The 19,839-nt window shown below is 39.8% G+C and overlaps 1 protein-coding gene across 1 annotated transcript; it reads left to right on the top strand.

The window, feature by feature from the left end:
* Nucleotides 1-1,233: 1,233 nt before the first annotated feature.
* CA4 (carbonic anhydrase 4) lies at nt 1,234-18,873 on the top strand. Its single transcript, XM_068415795.1, has 8 exons — nt 1,234-1,344; nt 11,444-11,497; nt 12,245-12,415; nt 14,401-14,558; nt 14,960-15,052; nt 15,332-15,395; nt 15,880-16,043; nt 17,155-18,873. The coding sequence occupies exons 1-8, from the start codon at nt 1,287-1,289 to the stop codon at nt 17,341-17,343; spliced, it is 951 nt and encodes a 316-aa protein (XP_068271896.1). The 5' UTR covers nt 1,234-1,286; the 3' UTR covers nt 17,344-18,873.
* The last annotated feature ends 966 nt before the right edge of the window (nt 18,874-19,839 follow it).

Below are 19,839 nucleotides of genomic sequence, written 5' to 3'. Positions count from 1 at the left end.
CGTCATTGTTGGAATGTTATTTATAGCCATCCTTTTTATGAATAAAAGACCTGCTCATAAATCAGCTGTCAGATTTCCCGTTGTTATTACAGGTCCTGGTCCTGTGCGACCCTACTACTAAGAGCAGAATGGCCACAAGCTTCACCCGGGAGCCCGCAGCTCTTGGTGAAGGCAAGAAGCACTTTCTTGGCTCCTTTTTTTTAATTGAGCCCTTGCTGGATGACGAGGCTTGCTCAGCGCAGCCAGCGTAACGCCATGCCACTCTGTCCACCCCTTCATGGGTCAAGCAACCTGCTCTTCTTCTTGCACCCACCCCAGCCTGTGGGTCGCACCCCACGGACAGAGAGGCATTTGGGGAAGGGGAGGAAGAAGTTGCACTCCCCCTTTTGTTTTCCTCAGCTGTATCAAAATCCAACCCCAAATGCAGAGATGAAAATAAGCCTATAATAGAGACTACAGAGCAAAGGGTAGTAGTGTCACTTTTCTGTACACACCTTTGTTAAACAGAAAGCCTGAACTGCCACTGAATCAGACACATGGAATTAAAGCATTCAGATAGGAAAGCAAAGGGGACAGAAAAAAAAGTAAATCTGTGTATATTATACTATAGTACCAGAAGAAGAAAAGTTAAGAAAAAGTATTATTAAAAAAAAAAGACTAAAAAAACCCCCAAAACAAACAAATAAAAAAAAAAAAGTGTGCTCTCAGTTAATTCACTGAGTGCAAAAGCATATATAAGTAAGGTGTCGGTGTGCCACCTAATACACATTTGCTGTTACTGCACACAGAAGTCCCTACTCCAATCCTGAGTAGCTGTTTGGAGGGTTGCAGGGTAGGAATGGGGGGTGTGAGGGGGTTGGGGTTTGGTTTATTTCGTTGGGGTTTTTTGAAACAAAACACAAACCTTAACATACACATTAATTCAATGTCTTGTGGGCTGTTGGAAAAAAAACTTAGCAGTAAATATAAATGTAGCACTTTAGTAATAGGTTACTAAACATGCATAGGTTGAAAAGTATCAGTTATTCACTACAGGCTACTTGCTAAGTGCTAGAAAGCCTTATTCCTTTTGCCATTTATTTTGGAGTAATGAATAAATTTAGGCAAATCAGGAGTAGGGTAAATCTGGAGAAATTACAAAGGGGAGGAGTTCACCTTCCTGGCTATGGCTTTCAGGTCTGTCCAGGACTACTTACTCCAGTATAAAACTGAGAGCAGAAATATGATCACATACTAAGAAGCCTAATCAATTCTGGTTTCAACACTGAGCCTATTTAAAATAGATAATGGAATTGCTGTTCCTTGTTCTGTTCTCTCTGCACATTCTCAAGACAGAGGCAGTAGGTAAGTCCTTGTCTGCTCTTTTTAACCCCATGTACCAAGGTTACTTTTACTTATGATTTCTTTCTGAGTATCAGTACATACAGTACAGATTCTCTAATTCTTCTATATGACAAATGAAGAATGTTTTATTTATTTCTCTGCCTTTTATTATTTGTGGTAAAATACCAAGTATAGACTTTTCTCATGAATGAATGAGTAGTTTTGTTTTTTCTACACCTTTACAGATTCTAGTTGCCTTCCTCCTCCAAGAAAAACCAATGAGGTTTGACTTGATCTCTATAGTTAATTATATACATAGATTTAAAAAATCAAAACATAATTTCTTTATCTGTAAACTTCTTAAATCTTCAAAGAGCTTGTTTTAGTTTTCTACTCCTATTGCTTTGCTGTTTATGATATAAGATGAAATTCTTATGGTTGCCTACTGAGACAGAAAGAACAATATGTCTTTGCTGCATTAGCCCAGCAGATCCATCTATTTTTGCACTCTGCGCACTATGTGCAGAAGTACATTATGCACTTACAATGACTAGCTTAAACAGCGATCTATAATTAGTATTGAAAAATGCAGAAGGTGTTTTTATGCTTCTATTAGATCAGCAATGCTGTAACATTGAATAAATCACCTTTCCTATGTAAATATCAGCACACAGCCTCAAAATTAAAGATAAACACTGCAGTTCGTAAAAGTAATGAAGAGTCTATTGTTTGCACTACGATAGACCAGACTGCATTAAGGAAAAAAAGAGATACAATATTATCAGAGGGAAACACTGCACCAAGAGCCTTTTAAAGGGACATGGTTTTAAAGCAGATCAAGATTCAGTTGCCAGACTGAAAGTAACAGAGGTCTGAGGTGCTCCGAAAGTGCCTTAAGGAGCACAGCCTGAGCCCTGGGAAATCGGGGTCTTTCTCACATTTCATTTCTCTGTTCTTAATTAATTCTCTATATCCATGACTCAGTAGCTTGCCTTTTCCAGATTCTTACCTGACAGTTCCAATGCCTTCCCTCTTCTTTAGTCTGTATTTTGTAGGTATTCTGTCCCCAGAGGCTTCCCACGTGTGGTACAGGTACACAGAAACACAAAGAACATTTGCTCGTCCAAAGTCTACAGCTAGTGTTTGCCTGATATTGATTACTGACTGATTAACACTTTGTTAAATTTACTGCTCTATTAAGGGATTTATTACAGGATCTTGAAAGACTATTTAGAAAATCCTTATGGGCTTTATTAGATTAGCGTTAACAATTAGTGTGTTAGCAGATGGAAGTAAGATAGGACATACATATAATCATTTTTGTTGCTTTTTTCCCCAGCCATGATTATTTCCACTTTTTTCCCTGAGTGCAGAGACAAACTACACAGTCATTAATGCACAAGAAAACCTGCTCTCCCCCCTGCCTTCTTTTCCAAACTTTTTCCTGATGTAGAAGCTTCACAGGATACATTGTGTTAAGTAAAAGTCTCAACATTTCAAGAAAACTCAACTTTTGAGAATCAGCCTAAATTATTTTTTGTTATATTTGGAAGGTATCTTTTTTTGAAAAATAAGGATTTCATTTCTATCTGGCCATGTTTCAGAACTAGCTTGAGTGATATCCACTTACCAGCTCATTAACATACCTCCACCAGGGCTGTTTTTCTAATCTGGGCAGCCTCATAATTCACCACACCTAAATAGTCAATATGACTGATTGCTAATCTTTCAAATTGCTTTCAGCCTTGACCTGTCTTAATGTCATAGCACCTATGTGTTAAAATTATTAGTAATAATCCTTACAGGGCTTTATAAAGAAACAAGCTTCGTTATCCCCATTCTACAAAAGGGAAACTGAGGCACATTGGTGCAGCCACCTGCCCAGTGGTCAACCAGCACCAGGAAGAGAAACTATCTGTCTTCAATCTCTGTCCAGCCTCTCATCCACTGACTTATATGGATCTCAGTCAGCATATTCCATCAATTCTGCCTGTCTAATAGCAGCACCAGAGGCAAAATATCTGGAGTGTTCCAACAGGAATATTCCAAACCTTCTGAGAGAGAGGTCTTATTAATGGCAGATTCGGTCTAGTGCCATCCAGAGAACAACAGTTGTAGAGGACAGTAATATACGTCCATCTAGAAGCTTTGTAGTGGGGTTGCAGCAAGCTCCATGTGTTACTGAAAAATAATTTTCTTTAAGAGGAATGGAATGAACCCCAGCAAGGTTTAACCTTTTTCTTTATCACAGAGCAGGACTCAGCCATGCGAAGACATTCTCCCACAGTCCATGCTCTAGCGCTCCAAAAGATTGATGCATGATAGAACATGATTCCTCTAATTTTCTATATTTCTACTTACATACTTTTAACTTTCACAAACATAAAATTTGCATAACCATGCTGGCACTGACGTTGTCAGCATTAATTCTCACTCTGATGTTTCCTCAGGGCTATTCAAACACAAAGTATACCTGATATCTCTATAAGCAGCATAAAAAAAGATGCTTTAACTTCTTCCATTTCCACTTCTAATGGTACAGACTGCACACATACTTATATTTGTATTTCGAATCCATTTTAGGCTGGCAAAATTGGGATGCTGGTGCACTTAGACACACTCTGAGATGAAAAGTTGTGGTTTTGGTTGTTTAAGAAAGAGTAGTAATAACTGCAATATAATACCTAGAACATGTAGAAAAGGCAGTGAGCTGGAGCTGCTTTAAGAAATATGGATTACCTGAATTTTCCTCTCTCCTCCCACCTAATCCAACAAATGAACAAATATAACTGAGAAGCTATCACTGACATTATCTCAAAGCAGTTACCTCGACTATCTCAGTGCAGACAGATTTTGATCTCAAGTTCTGATCTTTATGCAGGATACATTGCTTAGGGCTTCCTTCTCTTTCTTCCTTGTAATCATTCAAGCTGCCAAAATAGATTTAAAGGCTTGTCTGAGTCTGCCTACCATCATCCATACGTATCAGTGTGTGCCATCATTGTCTGCTGTATGCAGGAAGAAACCAGAGCTCACACTTGTCAGGTTGCTGAGTGTGCACTGGGAGCAAGAGGTGCCCACGGATACCGCTGCGTGCTCTCCCCTCTCCGTATAGCTACACAAACTGCACAAGCAGGCTTCAGGCAACAGAGAATTTTCTAGCTTCATCATCTGTGCTGAACCAGTAGCAGCACTTAGTACTTAGTATCTTTGAAACTCTGAAATTTTTTTACTAATGAACTTTCCCATTAAAGGTGGCTCCTGCAATTAAATTTCGACACGTGAACTCTATAAGAGGTACTTTTATGGTGTCCCTTTAGATAAGATCAGCCACTGCCATATTCACTGTCATATTTGGCTTACAGGTATTAATGCTCCGTTTAAGGCTCAGCCTGACTAGCGTGAGCACACTACATTGTCATCAGCTTGCATTAACTCACTGTTTAGCTGACCTCATGCAGATCTGCAATGTGCCGCATCACCTCGTCCTTCTCCAGCATCCAAGCCAGGGTGCTTTCCTGCTGCTCTTCACTGCAGCTCTGGGGGAAGGAAAGGAGCGTGGTAGAAGCCACACACAGGAGCCGTACGCAGGTGACAAGTGGCACTACTTCAGCTTAGGAATTACTCTCCTTTCTCCTAGAGCAAAATCTCTCAGCATAAGAACTGGAATATCCCTTATGTGCTGCAAGTTGTGTGCTGTGATACTCCAGAAACTGGAGTCATGATTTCTTCTAGCCCTTGCACTTAGATTTTGAAGACTGGAAGTGGAAAAGCAGTTTCAGAGGCAGGAGCTGCTGTAAGACACCGTTCTAGCTGTCCGAATAACCCACACAAACATTTAGGTCTTCAAGATACGCTGCAAGGTTCAGTTTATCAGCTCTGTCTCCTTGCAAACAGGCTTTTTTCCCTGTTTGTGGCACTGCAGGAGATGCTTTGTTATGTTGCAGAATATACCTAATGGCCTGTTATTAGATTTTTAGTCACATTTCTAGTCACAGGATCAGTCATCATAAACCCAGCACAAAAGACTACAAAAGGACAGTAAAGCCACAAAATAATTTGTTTGAATTACATTTTTAAAATACTAAAAAAAGTATTTCTGAATTTTATTTGATGCTGCCTCTGTTATAAACAAAGCAAAACAAAATACCCCACAGAAGCAAATCACCTTAGCCCTGGATACTAATTTTTTGTTAAAGGCCAGCTTCCTTCTTTGATACAGCAAATTTATGAGGACACATCTATATGACAGACAACAGTGTCACAGGTCACAGTTAAAAACATTTTCCTCACTCTCTGACACAAAGGAAGTCGTTTGCAAGTGTTTATAGGGCATATCTAGAATTCTCTAATCTCTTTGGATTTTTCCTTTAGTTTATGTTGCAGACAAAGACCTCATTGAGCATGTGATTTATGTATACATGTGCAAATTATAAACACTGTGCTCAAATCAGATGCAGTTACTTGCAATGCTTCACTACTATGATAAACCTTGTTTTCAAGGCTAACGCCCCATAATATCTTGGAGTGTTGTATACGTAATGTATATCATGATGAAAAGCAAAATTTCCAGGTAAAAGTGAATAGAAGATAGATGAATGATCACAAACATTTATTTTTGCGTGGTTAGAGATATACAAATCTAGAAGTAAACATTTGGAACTGATTTTGCCTGTCAAAGTAGTTGATCAGGACTTCCTGAGGATGTGTAATACTTAAGAATGTATAAATAGACTTATGTGTATATGCTCAGTTCGTGTTCAGCAATCTCATTAATTAGAAAGACAGACTTAGATTCCACTTGCTTTTAAGTTGCTTTGTCTTTTGTGCTAAAGATAAAAAGTTTCACAAAGCAAGCTAAAAATAGAACAAGCCCAACACAAACCAAAGCTAAAAATATACTGCATGCAAAACTGGCTTTTGCCATTTTCATAGAAAAGGCCAGTCTTCCCTCCGCTGCAAAGCTGGTGGTTACAACAGGTTTTAGGGGTGGATTTGAAACTGGTGGGCAATAAAGCAGTGATGAGAACTCTGACATTCAGGGCAGCCTGGGCTTTCCACGAAGCAGCAGTGCATGGGAGCATGTCAGCTCTGTGCCCCAGAAAACAAGGGGTTGTCAGCGAGGACATGGCTGAAAGAGAGTGACAAGAGATCTAAAGGGAAAAAGGAGGCAATCAGTGAAAGAGAGAGAAGGGATTTTTAACTAAAAAGCAAAAGGACAGTCATACTGTCTCAGTACTTCAGGCTGTCCGTGCCGTAACGGTCATTCACACTTCAAGAGATTAAATATAGTTCATAAAAATAGCTAAACATATAAAATTAATAGATTTCCAACCACTTTATCCAGAAGGACAAAACCTGTTTTAGTAACTATTTTGTGCAGGTGGACAACATAAAGGGCAATTTCCAACTAGCCTGACCACCACCTGCCTCACAGCACTGAGTCGGGACATGCGGGCTTCCAAGCAGCAGCTCAGCAGGTCCAAGTAGGGCAGCAAACAGGCATCAAGTAGAACAAAGTAGATTTAGGAACTTTTTTGGAATTCAGGAATCTGACCGTGGTCCAAAGAGCTTAAGGGTCTTTTCCTAGATCACACAATAGCACACTGGCTAACACGCTGGCTCCCAGCCAGAAGCACTGTCCTCCATCCAGCCGCCTGAGTGAACAGAAGAGGGAGTTCTCAACTGAAGGAATTTTTTTGCCTCAAGTTTCCAAGCTCGGCTTGATAGCTAAAACAATTGAAAACATTTACAATAAAATGAAAACAATACGTAATTGTATTGTTTTCCAGCTATTCTGGTGCCAAGAAACAGCTTTAGTCAGGAAACTAGTTGTAAATTTGACAAGGAAGAAACAGAGATAAGTAGGACTGCTCACTTGCCAAGAAAGACTCCCTAATTTTAACTGTCCTGAACTTTGTGAAGGAAGAGGAGGCCTTCAGCCCACTTCAGCCCTACTCTAAATTAAAACCCAGTAAAGACAAGGTGACACCTATGATATGGTGTATCACCACTTAAATCAAGAATCCGTAATAAAATGTAAGAGCCAGATATAGTTGATAATACAGCAATTCTAAGTCCAGGTGTATATGTACACTGAATGGATATATATACTGAATTATATTAATTCCATTAGTGACAACAGTGTAAATATCTCTATTTAATGCCAATTAGGCAAGGAGCTTTTGGAAATCCTGGCTAGTATCTAATACTGTCTTGAGCAAACTGTGGATACTCATGGCTTAACTCACATGTACCAGCAAGGTATGGGAGCAAGTTATGAAACCCTCCAGGGCAGCCCGTAGCACAGCAATGGTTTCAGCACCTCAACTACAAAAACACAAACAAAAAACCCCAAAACAACAATAAAGCCCATGTTCTGCTGCATTTTTCTGGGCAATAAAATAAATAAGAAAAGAAATGGGGGAGCTGAGGGTTGATTGAAAGAGCAGTCAGGTGAGAGGACTGCAGGATGGGATCTGATATGGACTGAGTCCCTGTAAGAAAGGGGCTTCAGAGAAAGAGAGACGAAAGACTTCGCAGTGGAAATGGTGGAAAGGTGCAGGGCACATTGTCAAGAGATGGGACAAAGGATGGATGAAGCAAGAACAGGAATTACAGTTTATGAAGGAACTATTTGAGTGCTGTAAACACCAAGGAGGGAAAGAATTGTTTAGGGTGGTTCAGTGATATTTCTAGGAGTGATGGGATGCAGATAAGCAAGTGGAAAATGTAAACTATTAAACAGGAAACATTTCCTGACAGTGAAGGCTAATAGACTGTGGAAAAGTCTCCTAAGGGAAGTGGCAGGAGCCGCTCAGACAATTAAAACTAGACTAGACAACATACCTTAGGGCGTAATCATGCCTAAGACCACAGACAACTGACTGGATGTGACAAGTATCTTCCCTTCTTGCTTCAGAAATAAAGCCATAAAGCCCAGGGGGAAAAAAGGACCATTGTAAATGCAAGGTCCCTATACGTAGGGAGGCATCACAGCTGGCTCAGATAAAACCCAAATGCAAATCTTCCTTGTAATTGGCACAGAGTGTGGCAGTTTGGTTCCTCCTGAGCAGTATCTACACAAAAGATCCTGTTCTCTACTGTTACACTACTGCCAATCAAAAAAAAATATCTAATTCGCAATAAACATTCATTCATTGTTTGCTCAGGCATTCTGCAATGTTTAATTAGCTCATTGTTTAAGGTTTAACAGCTTTAAGGTCCTTTTTCTTAGGAATTTCTGAGTTTATATCCTGTTCTACCTCACGGATGCCATCCAACTTTCTAAACCACAACTGTGATAAGTACTTGATAGAAAAACACTAATTCTTTGTTAGTTTGTAGACATTAGGAATTTTGCAGAAAGCTTGCAAAAAATTAGACACTAATTATTTGGTGTAAGTTGCATTCCACAGAAGAAGGGAAGAATACTTGTGGGTGCTGGATGTAAGTCAGCAGTAGCCACCTGAGGGCTGGATTTTTTTTTAATTTTAATTTTTTAAACTTTTTCTCCTCATCATCTTGATGTGTAGGCTGAAAGATTTTTAGTGTGCTTATGTGTCAATCTACTAAGACATGATTGAAACCCACAAGTTTATTTGAGAGAACCTGCCAAACACCTATCAGCTGGTAAAAGGTCAGAGGTTGCTTTGTTTGAGAAGGGTTGGACTCAGCCTCAGTGATGAAAGGCTCCACAACCCACTTCCATCTCACTCCTCTGGTATGCAGACACTGTATCAGGACCACTGACGATACGATTTGGTGATATTTACCTTCCCTCAGTGTTTCCTGTGGTTGTCCCTAATTTTTGGTCCCTAATTCTATGGTCACGATCTAAAAGCTCCACAGCCTTGCACTCAATGAAGAATGAACTTGCTGCACTTACTCCTAATTGTGAATCATATTGACCGTAAAATTGCAGTAATGCTTTGATGTCTACGCCACGATCATACTCCCATTGTGCAAGGCACGGTACAAACCCAGAACACTAGACCTTGTTCCAAGAATTCACAGTAAACAGACCAGACTACCTCAACTGACCTTGATTTCTCACCTGACAGCTTTCCTCTCTCATTCAACTCACATCCCAAAGAGTCTGAGAGCAAATCTTTGCAGGTAGCTGTCCTCTCATGCCACATAGATGCTGCCACCTTTAAACATTTGTGTCCAGGTTATTCCTGCAGTGCAGCATTTTTTCTCCTGAAGGTTCGTGCACATATAACTTGCAAAGAAAGACCTCTCCCGGCCACAGGGTGCTGATACAGCGGTTGTGTCTGCGGTCGTTCATCCATTCCAACGCTAACACCTACGAAATATAACCAAGCACTGTGCAGATCGGCTTACCTGGCATTTGCTGGGCATTTATTGATTAAAATATCGATTTTATTTTCACTGGGTGACATACCGTGCTTGGAACTTCTGGGTCTGCCGTTTCCCAGTGGAGATGAGAAATCGCCTGGTGCTGCTGGAGGTCTGGCCGCTGGCTTGTGTACACAGTCCTGAAAAAATGCAACCATCAATTTTAGAAATGGCAGGTCCTAAAGCTAAGTTTTGCATATGTTTAGAAGCGTGTCAAAAAATAAAATCTTGTGGAAACCAGTTTTTTTTGTAATTACAAAATATTAACGGAAAAACAATGTAGGAATCACTATGGTTCTTACAATACAAATGTAGCAATGGTGTTTACTTTTCTTCTCAATATTAGTAAACATTTGCTAAACTAGAAAGGAGTTAACATTATTTATAGTTTTCAGTATAAACTTAATTTTTCTGAGAGATGAACGAAAACAGTGTAATTTTTTCAAGATTATATCAACTGCCACAAGCTCATCCAAGCCTCCCTCTGTTGTTATAGCTGGCCACATTTTATATCAAGGTTCTATTTATAACTTCTTCTAAATACTGAATAGATGGACGGTATTGCTACGTTACCGATATGAAGATAAAGGTGTTAAAAGCAGTTATGTGCCTTCCAGCAGATGTGTTATAAAAGGGCACAAATGATGGTAATTAGCAATCTAATGAGAGGACTCCTCCATAATAAACCCTAAAAATTGATTAGCCATTTATCAAAATGTCTACAATTTACTAATCATAGGCAAAAAGAAACTGTAGTATTAATCACAAGAGGTTTTGAATTGTTATTGATTAAAATTAAACACCCAAAGAGAACTATTCTTGTTAAAGTCCATTTAAACTTTATAACTGCCATAAACTGCCATTGAAGCACGCTGCCATAAACAAAAGATTCCTTACTTTCCTGACTGGATCAACACATACTTAAGTTAAATCAGCCCTCTTCCTCTGATTTTCATATTTATTCTGACAATGAAAAAGTAAGATTAAGATGTTCTATTGAAAAATTTTGCAACCATCTGTGTGGGATCACAGCTGAGTTAGAATAAAGATTCTTCATGTCTTTCAGGAAATGAGATCCTTAATTTCTTAAAGGTCCTTATTGCAACCAGTAATCTTTAAGATAGTTCCTGGAATGGAGATAAGCCATCTTGCACAAGTGAATTTACAAGTATATGAAAGGATGGCAAGTACAGAACTGATAAAAGGAAATTTATTTTCACACTATGTATATTCAGATGTGGAACTTTTGCCTCAAGGTGTTGCTGAAGCCAAGGTTTGAAAATCAAATTATTTAGAACTGCAACCCAGCCAGAGTTCTAATATTTCCTGCTAGCACAGTTTTTGGAGGGCATATTAACAGGTGTAAACTGATCCATTAAAGACCAGGGGGAGATCGAGAGGATAGAGCTGCCTACGGCAGCATTTTTATGCTCTATTCTGAATTATTTGATACTAGAACCCAGCTAGACTTGCTGGGTAGTGTGCTCCATACTGCTAAGAAGTCTTAGCAACTGAAGATTTCTTTACAGCTGAAGCACTCACCTCTTGCCAGCCATTGTTGTTTATATATTTAAGAAATGAAACATCTAATAAAACTGGGCAGACAAAACCAAGGAGTTGTCAAATCTGTGTGTCCAGTTATCACTCTCTGAGGGCCACAAGTTGCAAATCCATTTCACAGCTGCTTTTTGGGGGGACAATTTGTACAGATTTTCATTCATCTGATTTTCAATATCTGACGTTTTTATATTTTTTTTAGTTGGAGGCCACTGGTGCTATCAGTCACAGAAGTATGAACAGCCACACTGTGAAGGTACTGCTAAACAATTTATTTTTCCAATCACGTTAGTGTTTGGACTCTTCTGTTTTGCAAAGGGCCTCTCGATGATAGAAATAATGCAAAAATTCACACAACTCAGCATTTAATGCTGCATGATCATGTTATATGTAAATGTAAGTGCTAAACAAGATACCTAAAGATGGGTTTTTTGAAGATACCGGTGTTTGTTTCAACCAAGAATAATGCTACAAATATAAAAATAACTCTAAATGTGCTCCAGAGGCAATCACCCCAGCAAGCTGGGTACAGACAACTATCAGAATTCTTAAGGACAGTAGTATCCACCTCGGCTGCCTGCTCCCTTGCTCATCCCTGTGTCCTGCCCAGCCCTCCCTGGGACTGACTGTGCAGGAAAGGGCATTTCACTCCCAGCACCACCACCGTCACCACCACCACTGTTTTTTTTGGTTTTGGTATAGTTTCCAAGTTTCTATAGTTCATCCAGCCTCAGCGATAGTTCACTTTCTATTTTGCAGCCATTTGCACGTGCATATTTTCCTCTTAAGCTTAACAGAACATTGTGGAAGCATATTAATATTTTTAAAACTACAAAAAATGACATGCTAAGAAAGTCCCTGTATTAAATTCCAGCATCCAAAGACCTTTCCTTCAAAGACGTCTCCAATTTCCCAAGTGAGAATATATTGACTATTGGGTGATTTGGCTTTATCAAGGATTTGCACTCTACAGAAAGAAATTATTTTCTTCATCCTTAAATAGATCCTCGACAATGGTATCTAATAGATGACACCTGCAAAGGAAACAAACAGTCACCTATCAATATTGTCACCAAAAATGTCATTTATGACAAGAGCCTTAAGCCACTGAATTTTGAAGGATATGATGTGAAGGGGTCTTCGAAATGGAACCTGGAAAATAATGGACATACAGGTAAGTACTGTCAAATTATTACTGTTATTACGGGATTTACTTGTGCCTTCACTTGGAACCATCCATTCGCTTCTTCCATGTCCTGGGCAAGGTGTTAGGTATCACTACTGCTACTTAAAAGCAAGGAAGCAAAAATAAGATAGCCCCCCCTATATTTCAGAAGCGAAACTTTCAGAACACCTCCTGAACCAAGGCTTTCTGGGAACTTTGTGGGAATTATCTAGTTTTTGGATTCTGGACACAGTCCTGGAGTGTCTCAGCAGAAATTGGTTCTGTGCATGTGCAGAAACAGAGCTTGAGATGTCTAGGGAACCTCTAAATCAAACAACCACCTCTAGGACTAGGAGGTGGGTGAGTACAGGGGTTTAGGACAACAGCTCTGGCAGAGGTATATAATTTCTGCTGAATGCTCCTATACCCTTCATTTCTGAGCTTGCCCTTTCTGATGCTTGCTTCTGCACAACGAAGAGTTCTGCTGAAGAAGAACATAATCTGGGAAAGTCATTCAACCAGTGGCTCACTGCGTGTGTCTTACTAGTTCTTTAAATAATGAGCTGAAATCTCAGATTTCAACCTGTTTTCTCTGCACACGGAAGTAATCTAAGGTGAGCTTCTGATCAGGTACTTACTGATTCAGTAAACAGTGAATCAGTGAACAGCAAATCAGTAAACAGTGAATCAGTGAACAGTAATTTAGCACTGCTTCACTTCCTCCACTTTTCTTCACTAAAAGCAATACTAATGATGATGCTTCAACAATATTATGCTAAATTACTTTCAAAATAAATCTGTTCTCCATTACAGAAGAATTATCTATAGGTGTTCTTGAAATCTTAGATGGATTGTTTTAACTGCCAAATGCCTAAAGGGGAAAGCTGCAAGTGGGAAATATTTTCCTAACTTAAAAGGGAAAGGTAGGAAGGTAGACAGCTGGGTAGACTTTTCACAGCCAGAGATTCTAGTTTAAAACATCAACATTTTGACAGACCATAAGAAAAAGACATGTTTTGACTTTTCACTAGTATATGGGTTAATGACTTTCCTGTTACAGAATGATATTCCAGAATCTCCATATTACAGCCGCTGTGCATAGAAATACCTTTTATCCAAAAATTAAAATTCATAAGGATTGGTCAGAACTCTCATCTTTCCCAGCCATGCAAAAGGATTAGGTTTTTAATCTGGGCTTTTAAAATGTCTTCCTTCTGTGGGTGACCAATTCCTGTGCTACAATGAGTACAACTGGAACTGCTATCACTTAAATTACAGCTGCAATTAGAAGCTCTAAGTGAGATTAGACTATCAGTTATTATGTTCGATGATTTGCAGACAGCAAAGGTCATTGTCTCAAAGGTCCTACAATCTAGATAAACAAAGCCAACAGAGATACGTTACTCATCCATTTACAGATAAAAATGCAAGGTAACTAAATGACTCACACACATTTCCAGTGCATTTGGAATTCAGAAGAGAAATGAAATCTCTGGGGCTTCAATCCAGGTCAAAACAATCTTTCCCATGGAAAGAAAAGTCCTGTGCTTAATGCAGAGGTCTTAAGAAGTAAATTTTAAAAATATATCCCAAATGTCTCAAGCAGAGGAAGTGATGGTGATTTATAGCTAGAAAAATATCTCCTAAGAAAGTTTTGTTTTGATGTTAACAACAGATCAAGCATCACATTAAATAGATGTAGTGACTTAGATGCTTAGGCTTAAGTAGCAACACTACTCTAAATTAAACCAGAATATCTTTAAACTCTGCCTAAAACAAATGTTACTGTGCAGATAATAGGAGATAAAAATAATGCTTAAAAACCAAATAAACTGTGATCAAGTTTACTTTTAAGAATACTTCGACAAAGGGTTTTCTCCTAGACAAAGACTGAAGGAATATAGGGTCTTCTGAAAGGTATAAGCAGCTACACACACTACTAATGTATGATTTGATTTATTTTTTTTTAAAAACAACTTATTTGTTTTCCCCAGTTAAAGTAACATTAAGCACATCCCCTAAAATTGGGGGCGGAGGTCTGGGAAGAAAATACAAGGCGATAGAACTTCATTGGCACTGGGGAGTCCAAGGTGTGCAGCAATACCTTCCCGGGTCAGAGCACAGCATAGATGGAGAAAAACAAGCCATGGAGGTAGGTGAGACTGTTTGTGAATTACGGTTTTTGCTCAAGAACTCTGGCTTTTTAAGATAGTGTTGCACAAAAACTGTTGGCTAATTCTCCTATGAAACACCAACAGTGGAAATAAAGAACCGAGGACACGTTGTTTGCTGACCAGAACACGCAGCAAAACACACTGGGGAGATGTATGAAATGATACTGGTTTTAATGAATGAAGTTCCAAATTATAGTCCATTTATTGCTTAGTCCCTGCCTCAGGTCAGGGACCTCGAGCTTCTGTCCCCAGCCTGCGAGCAGCAAAGCAGCTCTGGCCCCACTGCAGCGTAGGTGCAGAGAAGCAGCCAGGCTGCACCTACAGCAACGAACTGTAGAGGAAAATGAACAAATAACTGGCCTTGACTATTGTGTTACAGCTTCATATTGTCCACATAAGAGAGGATGTTCCGGATATAACAGAAGCGAAGAAAAAAGCAGATGGTGTGGCTGTATTAGCGTTCTTTGTAAAGGTAGGTGGCCAAATTTTTAACTGCCCATCTCAAAACTACCAGCAATTCGGCTGAGTGATCGCTTGAGTCAATGTTATAGTAGTCCAAGACCTAAGCTAGACCTAAGACCTCCCTAGCTGCTGTAGGCATTCAGTGCCAGCACTTAGTTCCTTCACCCTTTTCTATATTCTGCTTGCTGTTATCTTTTAGCCTTGTTGTTCTTTTCTGGTTTATTCACAATTAATTTAAAGCAACCAGTTGAGAAATGCATAATTTGGAATGAAAATATTTGCATTTCAGGTTGAAGAAGAAAATAAAAACTATGCAAGTCTAATAAATGAATTAGAGAACATTAAATACAAAGGTAAGACACTTGTGTTGGTCAAAACACAACATGTAGCTATTTCAAGCGCATATACTACCAGGTAGTTCATGGTCCAATCCTGTTCTAATTACACTAGAGATTGTTACTTGAAAGTCAAAGCCAAAAGATAAAGGTTAGCTTGTCAAGCACTCAGAGCATGCAGGGGGGAGAAAAACTAGTTCTCCATATTTGCAGTGAAGAAACCCCCAGAACCAGAATGAGTATTCCTGCTTCTACAGGAGGAAGCCAAGTGAGAGGAAAAACATGCACACAAGAGGTGTGCCTAGCTCCTGCCGGGTGGGATCCTGCAGCTGGTGGTCAGGGATCGCAGAGGCAGCGCTGTGAGGCTGCCCTGGCGGCGTGGGAAGCGTCCATGGGCACGAGGCTTTGCACGGCCACGAGCAGCAGCCACGTTTGAAGACAAATATGAACAATACCTGCAGCCACGCTTGTTACAAGCAATATTTCCACATGGTTTGTCTAGGGCAAATAACACAGTTGGAGCCTTTGCCACTGAGTTCTCTACTCCCACCTGAGGAAGACCTTGGAAGGTACTATCGGTATGAGGGGTCCCTCACCACTCCCGACTGCCACGAGGGTGTCATCTGGACAGTATTTGAGAAGCCCATTGAACTCAGTATTTCTCAGGTAAGGCGCAGAGGGAGAGCCTGAAAGGTCTGCTTACGGTTATTTTGTCCTTCTGCCTGCCTGCTCACTCCCACAGTTTAACACCGACTTGGTAGCTGCTCCGCTGCTGTGTTCCTGTGACACACACACACATCCTTGGCATCAGCCTACTCATAGTCCCTAGTGCCAGTTTTTCAACCTTATTAAATCATCTCTCAAAAAATGGCAGGAAAGGGGAAGGAAGGGGAAATGACGATGTGAAAAGAAAGCCAAACGAACCCACAGGTAGTCACCTAGGTCAGTGCTTCATCAGCAGCACTTCCACTGCAGGCATCTGCTCACCCCCAGATTTCACTGCTTTTCTCCTACTGTCGTTAGTATCAGGATACCAGAACAGAATATTTCAAAATGCAAACTTTGCGTCTATCAGCACCAGCTTTAAGCAACCCATTTTTGTCCTATAGAGAGGAACAGGAGACTGAATCATGACTGCCTCGAAGATACAGATTGTTCAGCTGACAGAGTTCATGATTAAAAACCTCAGATGTCCTGGAGTGGGCTCTCAGCAATACTGCTAGCCTGGCTGAGAGCCAGTATCTGTGTTTTAGTCCCTTACCTGCAGTGTACTCACAATCACTTCAGTCACAGGGCCATGCTCAGCCATACACAAGTCAGCAGAGCACAGCGTGCAAGAGTGAGCATCTGCTTGCTCTGGGCCAGCATCACGCTGCAAGCAGTTAGAAATTTGAGGCAACGAAAGAAATCCAGTCATAGAATCATAGAATCGTTTAGGTTAGAAAAGACTAGTCCCCTCACTTTGTGTCACTGTGTCATGATGGACAAGGAATGGACCGTGTGCGTCAAGAGGACTGGTGTAACCAGGTCCTTGAGCTGGACAAAGCATTTGGCTCACGCAGGGAGGAAGTCCCCATGATTTCCAAGGCTAAAAGAAGTCATCTGTTGGTGACCTCTGGCAGTAGCCTCCATCACATCATTTCCTGCAAGGTTTAATGCATCCATACAGTTCAAAACAATGCCACCAAGTAAGACACTGCAGATTTATAATGTCACAATTTCCAGTGTTCCATGGAAAAAGCATTTAACGACATTCTTTTTTCTTTGATGTCTGCAGATTTCTCAATTTTCAACAGTCCACTTTGATGGGAACAACTCCACTTATATGGTTGAAAATTTCCGACCTGTTCAGTTCCTGAATGAACGAAAGGTGTACTGGTCCAGTGCCAGCATCCTCCTGCCTACTGCTAAGGTTTTAATGTTGGTCCTGATGCTTACGTACATCCTGAGTTCTCTTTTCCAATGAATACTTTTCACCTCATTGAAGGTTCTGGGCGTTTTGGAGGTTTTTTTGCTGTTGTTGCTGCTGTTGTTGGTTCTTTGTATCAAGTAGTCTCTCTAACTACCAACTCATGAATCATATCTCAATACAGAATTAACCTTGTCCTCCTCCAGACACTAACCAAGGACTTCTGTTGCTGCTCTTACATGAAATGAAACCCATTGCACTAAATCACAAGAATTCAAAGGAACTGCAAGATAAAGCTATGAAGATTCAAATTTTTAAAAAAAAAACCTCTTAAAGAAAGCATTAGGATGGATTATCTGCAAGCCTCTAGTTTTAACACAACACTGGAACACTCTACAAGCTATACAGAATCTGTTCTTAAGTGCCTGTGAAGGGTTTTGGGTATGTTTACATTCAACACTGCAAATCAGGAAGGCAGTAACACATGGAGTAATCCTTATCATCCCGACATTGTCCTACATGAAGGTACAATACAGAGCAAAGAAAAAATGCTCACACACAATTGAGCAACATCTGGGTCACCCTATCTAGTGAAGGATATGTGACAAATTTCATCTGTACTAACACAATTTTCCCCCCTTCTTCCTTCAGAATATTTAAAGTTAGTTTTTAGATAAGGATGCTGGATTCCTTTTGTCTAATCTACTGATTCTGGATTTCAGGTTTCTCTGTTAAGCCTATTTATTTATCCTAGTATGGAATCCTACTCTGGGGTGTCCATGGCCAATATGATGTGCTAGAAAGAAACAGGGAAGCTCAACCACATGTACCAGCTGCACATCTGTGGAAATTCCCTCTCTTTGGAGGGTTGCATTTGAAGCATGAGACTTTGATGATCCTTTACAGTTTTAATTTGCCCAATAAAATGGGACAGCTCAAGAAATGGCTCTTTCCAGTACCACATTTTAGAAGTTTTTAAATGTCAGTTTGAACATTTCAGTGTGAACATTTCCTTTTTTTGTTTGGTATAATAACATACCTGCCATATTCACATATGTTTAAGATTCATAGTCTTTCCAAGAAGATTGTAATTTGAACTGATTTCTTCAGATCTTACCCAATTACTTACAGAAAATCTCAATATATTGGGAAATGGCGTTTCCTCATATTATTCCAGTTCTCTCTCTGAAGACAGACATAGCAGTTTTCTTCAGCTATTGCCATATAACATGTACAGCTTCTTCTAGAATTTTAGATTTTGGCCACACCAAAATAGGATTTCATATTGGCAGACTTGTATTTTTTTCTTTAGTACAATGTTTGCAGAGATGACTTTATGCTACAGCTACATGGTCATTTTCGTGGCCCATCATGGCAGTGAGACTAACCACAGCTCACCAAAGAGGAAAAAGCAGGGTGAAAAATTATTTTCATATTTAACAATCAATAATATAAGCTTAAAAAAAAAAACACAGGGGAAAGCAAATTCACCTTTTTAAGTTTAGAGGAATGATTAAGACTTTAACTGTATTTTTAGCTAACTGAAAAACTTTTGAGAAACAAACATAAATGAAAGATTAAAGTTGAACAGAGACCTATATTTTCATTGCCTTGTGTTTTTATTCCTTTCCCTCTTGCTTAAAGGGAATCCACCCAACATTCATTCAGAAAAGGAGTGTGACTTTTTTCCCTATTTTCTTCACAACATTTAGGGTTGGGTTTGCATTTTTGGGGGGCGGGGTGGGATTTGCAGTACATTGGGGTGTTTCTGATGTCAGCAGGCTTCTGGAGATTTTACATCCCACAAGTAGAGAATGCATCAAGAAATTAAGAGGAAAGTTGCTTTGTTTTCAGGCTGTTTTACAAGATGTACCAAATTGAAGTATTCTGAAGGGCTCAGGTTCTATTGCTCTTTAAAGATTTACAAGCTGTTTTAAAGACTAGAGATGTGAATATTCCTCAGGATGCCTCCACTGAGAACAATGCCTTTTGCACTAAAAAAAGCCCCCTGCCTCTGCTGGGAGGAGGTGTAAAAGCCCACCATCCCTTTCTGTTCAGATTATTTACCGCATTCATGAAGTGATTCTCATTCCATAGGCAGCTCTCTTATGGATGATTGGAAGAAACTACGGAGTATCTGGGTCTACTGTCATTTATTGCTAGTGATTCACAGGGGCAACTTTTCGCTAGGTTGTGCCTCAGTTTACCACATGGATACGAGAGGAGCATTTACAGCAACTAGTTACGATGAGGGAGTGTCTTATTTACTATGAAATATATTAAAATACAACTAAGACAAAGAAAAAAAATTCTGCTGAAAAGATGGTTAGTCCTCTGTAAGCACAAGCCTCAGCAAGAATAAAAACTGAATAGACAAGTACGACCATTTTTACTGAGTGAATCTGAATTTTATGCCAATGAGGAAAGGGGAAATGCTACAATCTGCATCTGTGTCAGTGATCTACTTCAATTTGTTCTTTGTCAGAGGTACCTCTTTGCAACCAGGCAGGCACATTCTGTTCTGGTGCAGGATGTGGCTATTACAGGACTAGC

Source organism: Nyctibius grandis, chromosome 18, assembly GCF_013368605.1.
Source record: "Nyctibius grandis isolate bNycGra1 chromosome 18, bNycGra1.pri, whole genome shotgun sequence".
Classification (NCBI taxonomy): domain Eukaryota; kingdom Metazoa; phylum Chordata; class Aves; order Nyctibiiformes; family Nyctibiidae; genus Nyctibius; species Nyctibius grandis.
Note: the sequence above shows the minus strand (reverse complement) of the source record. Positions and strands in the feature narration are given on the sequence as shown.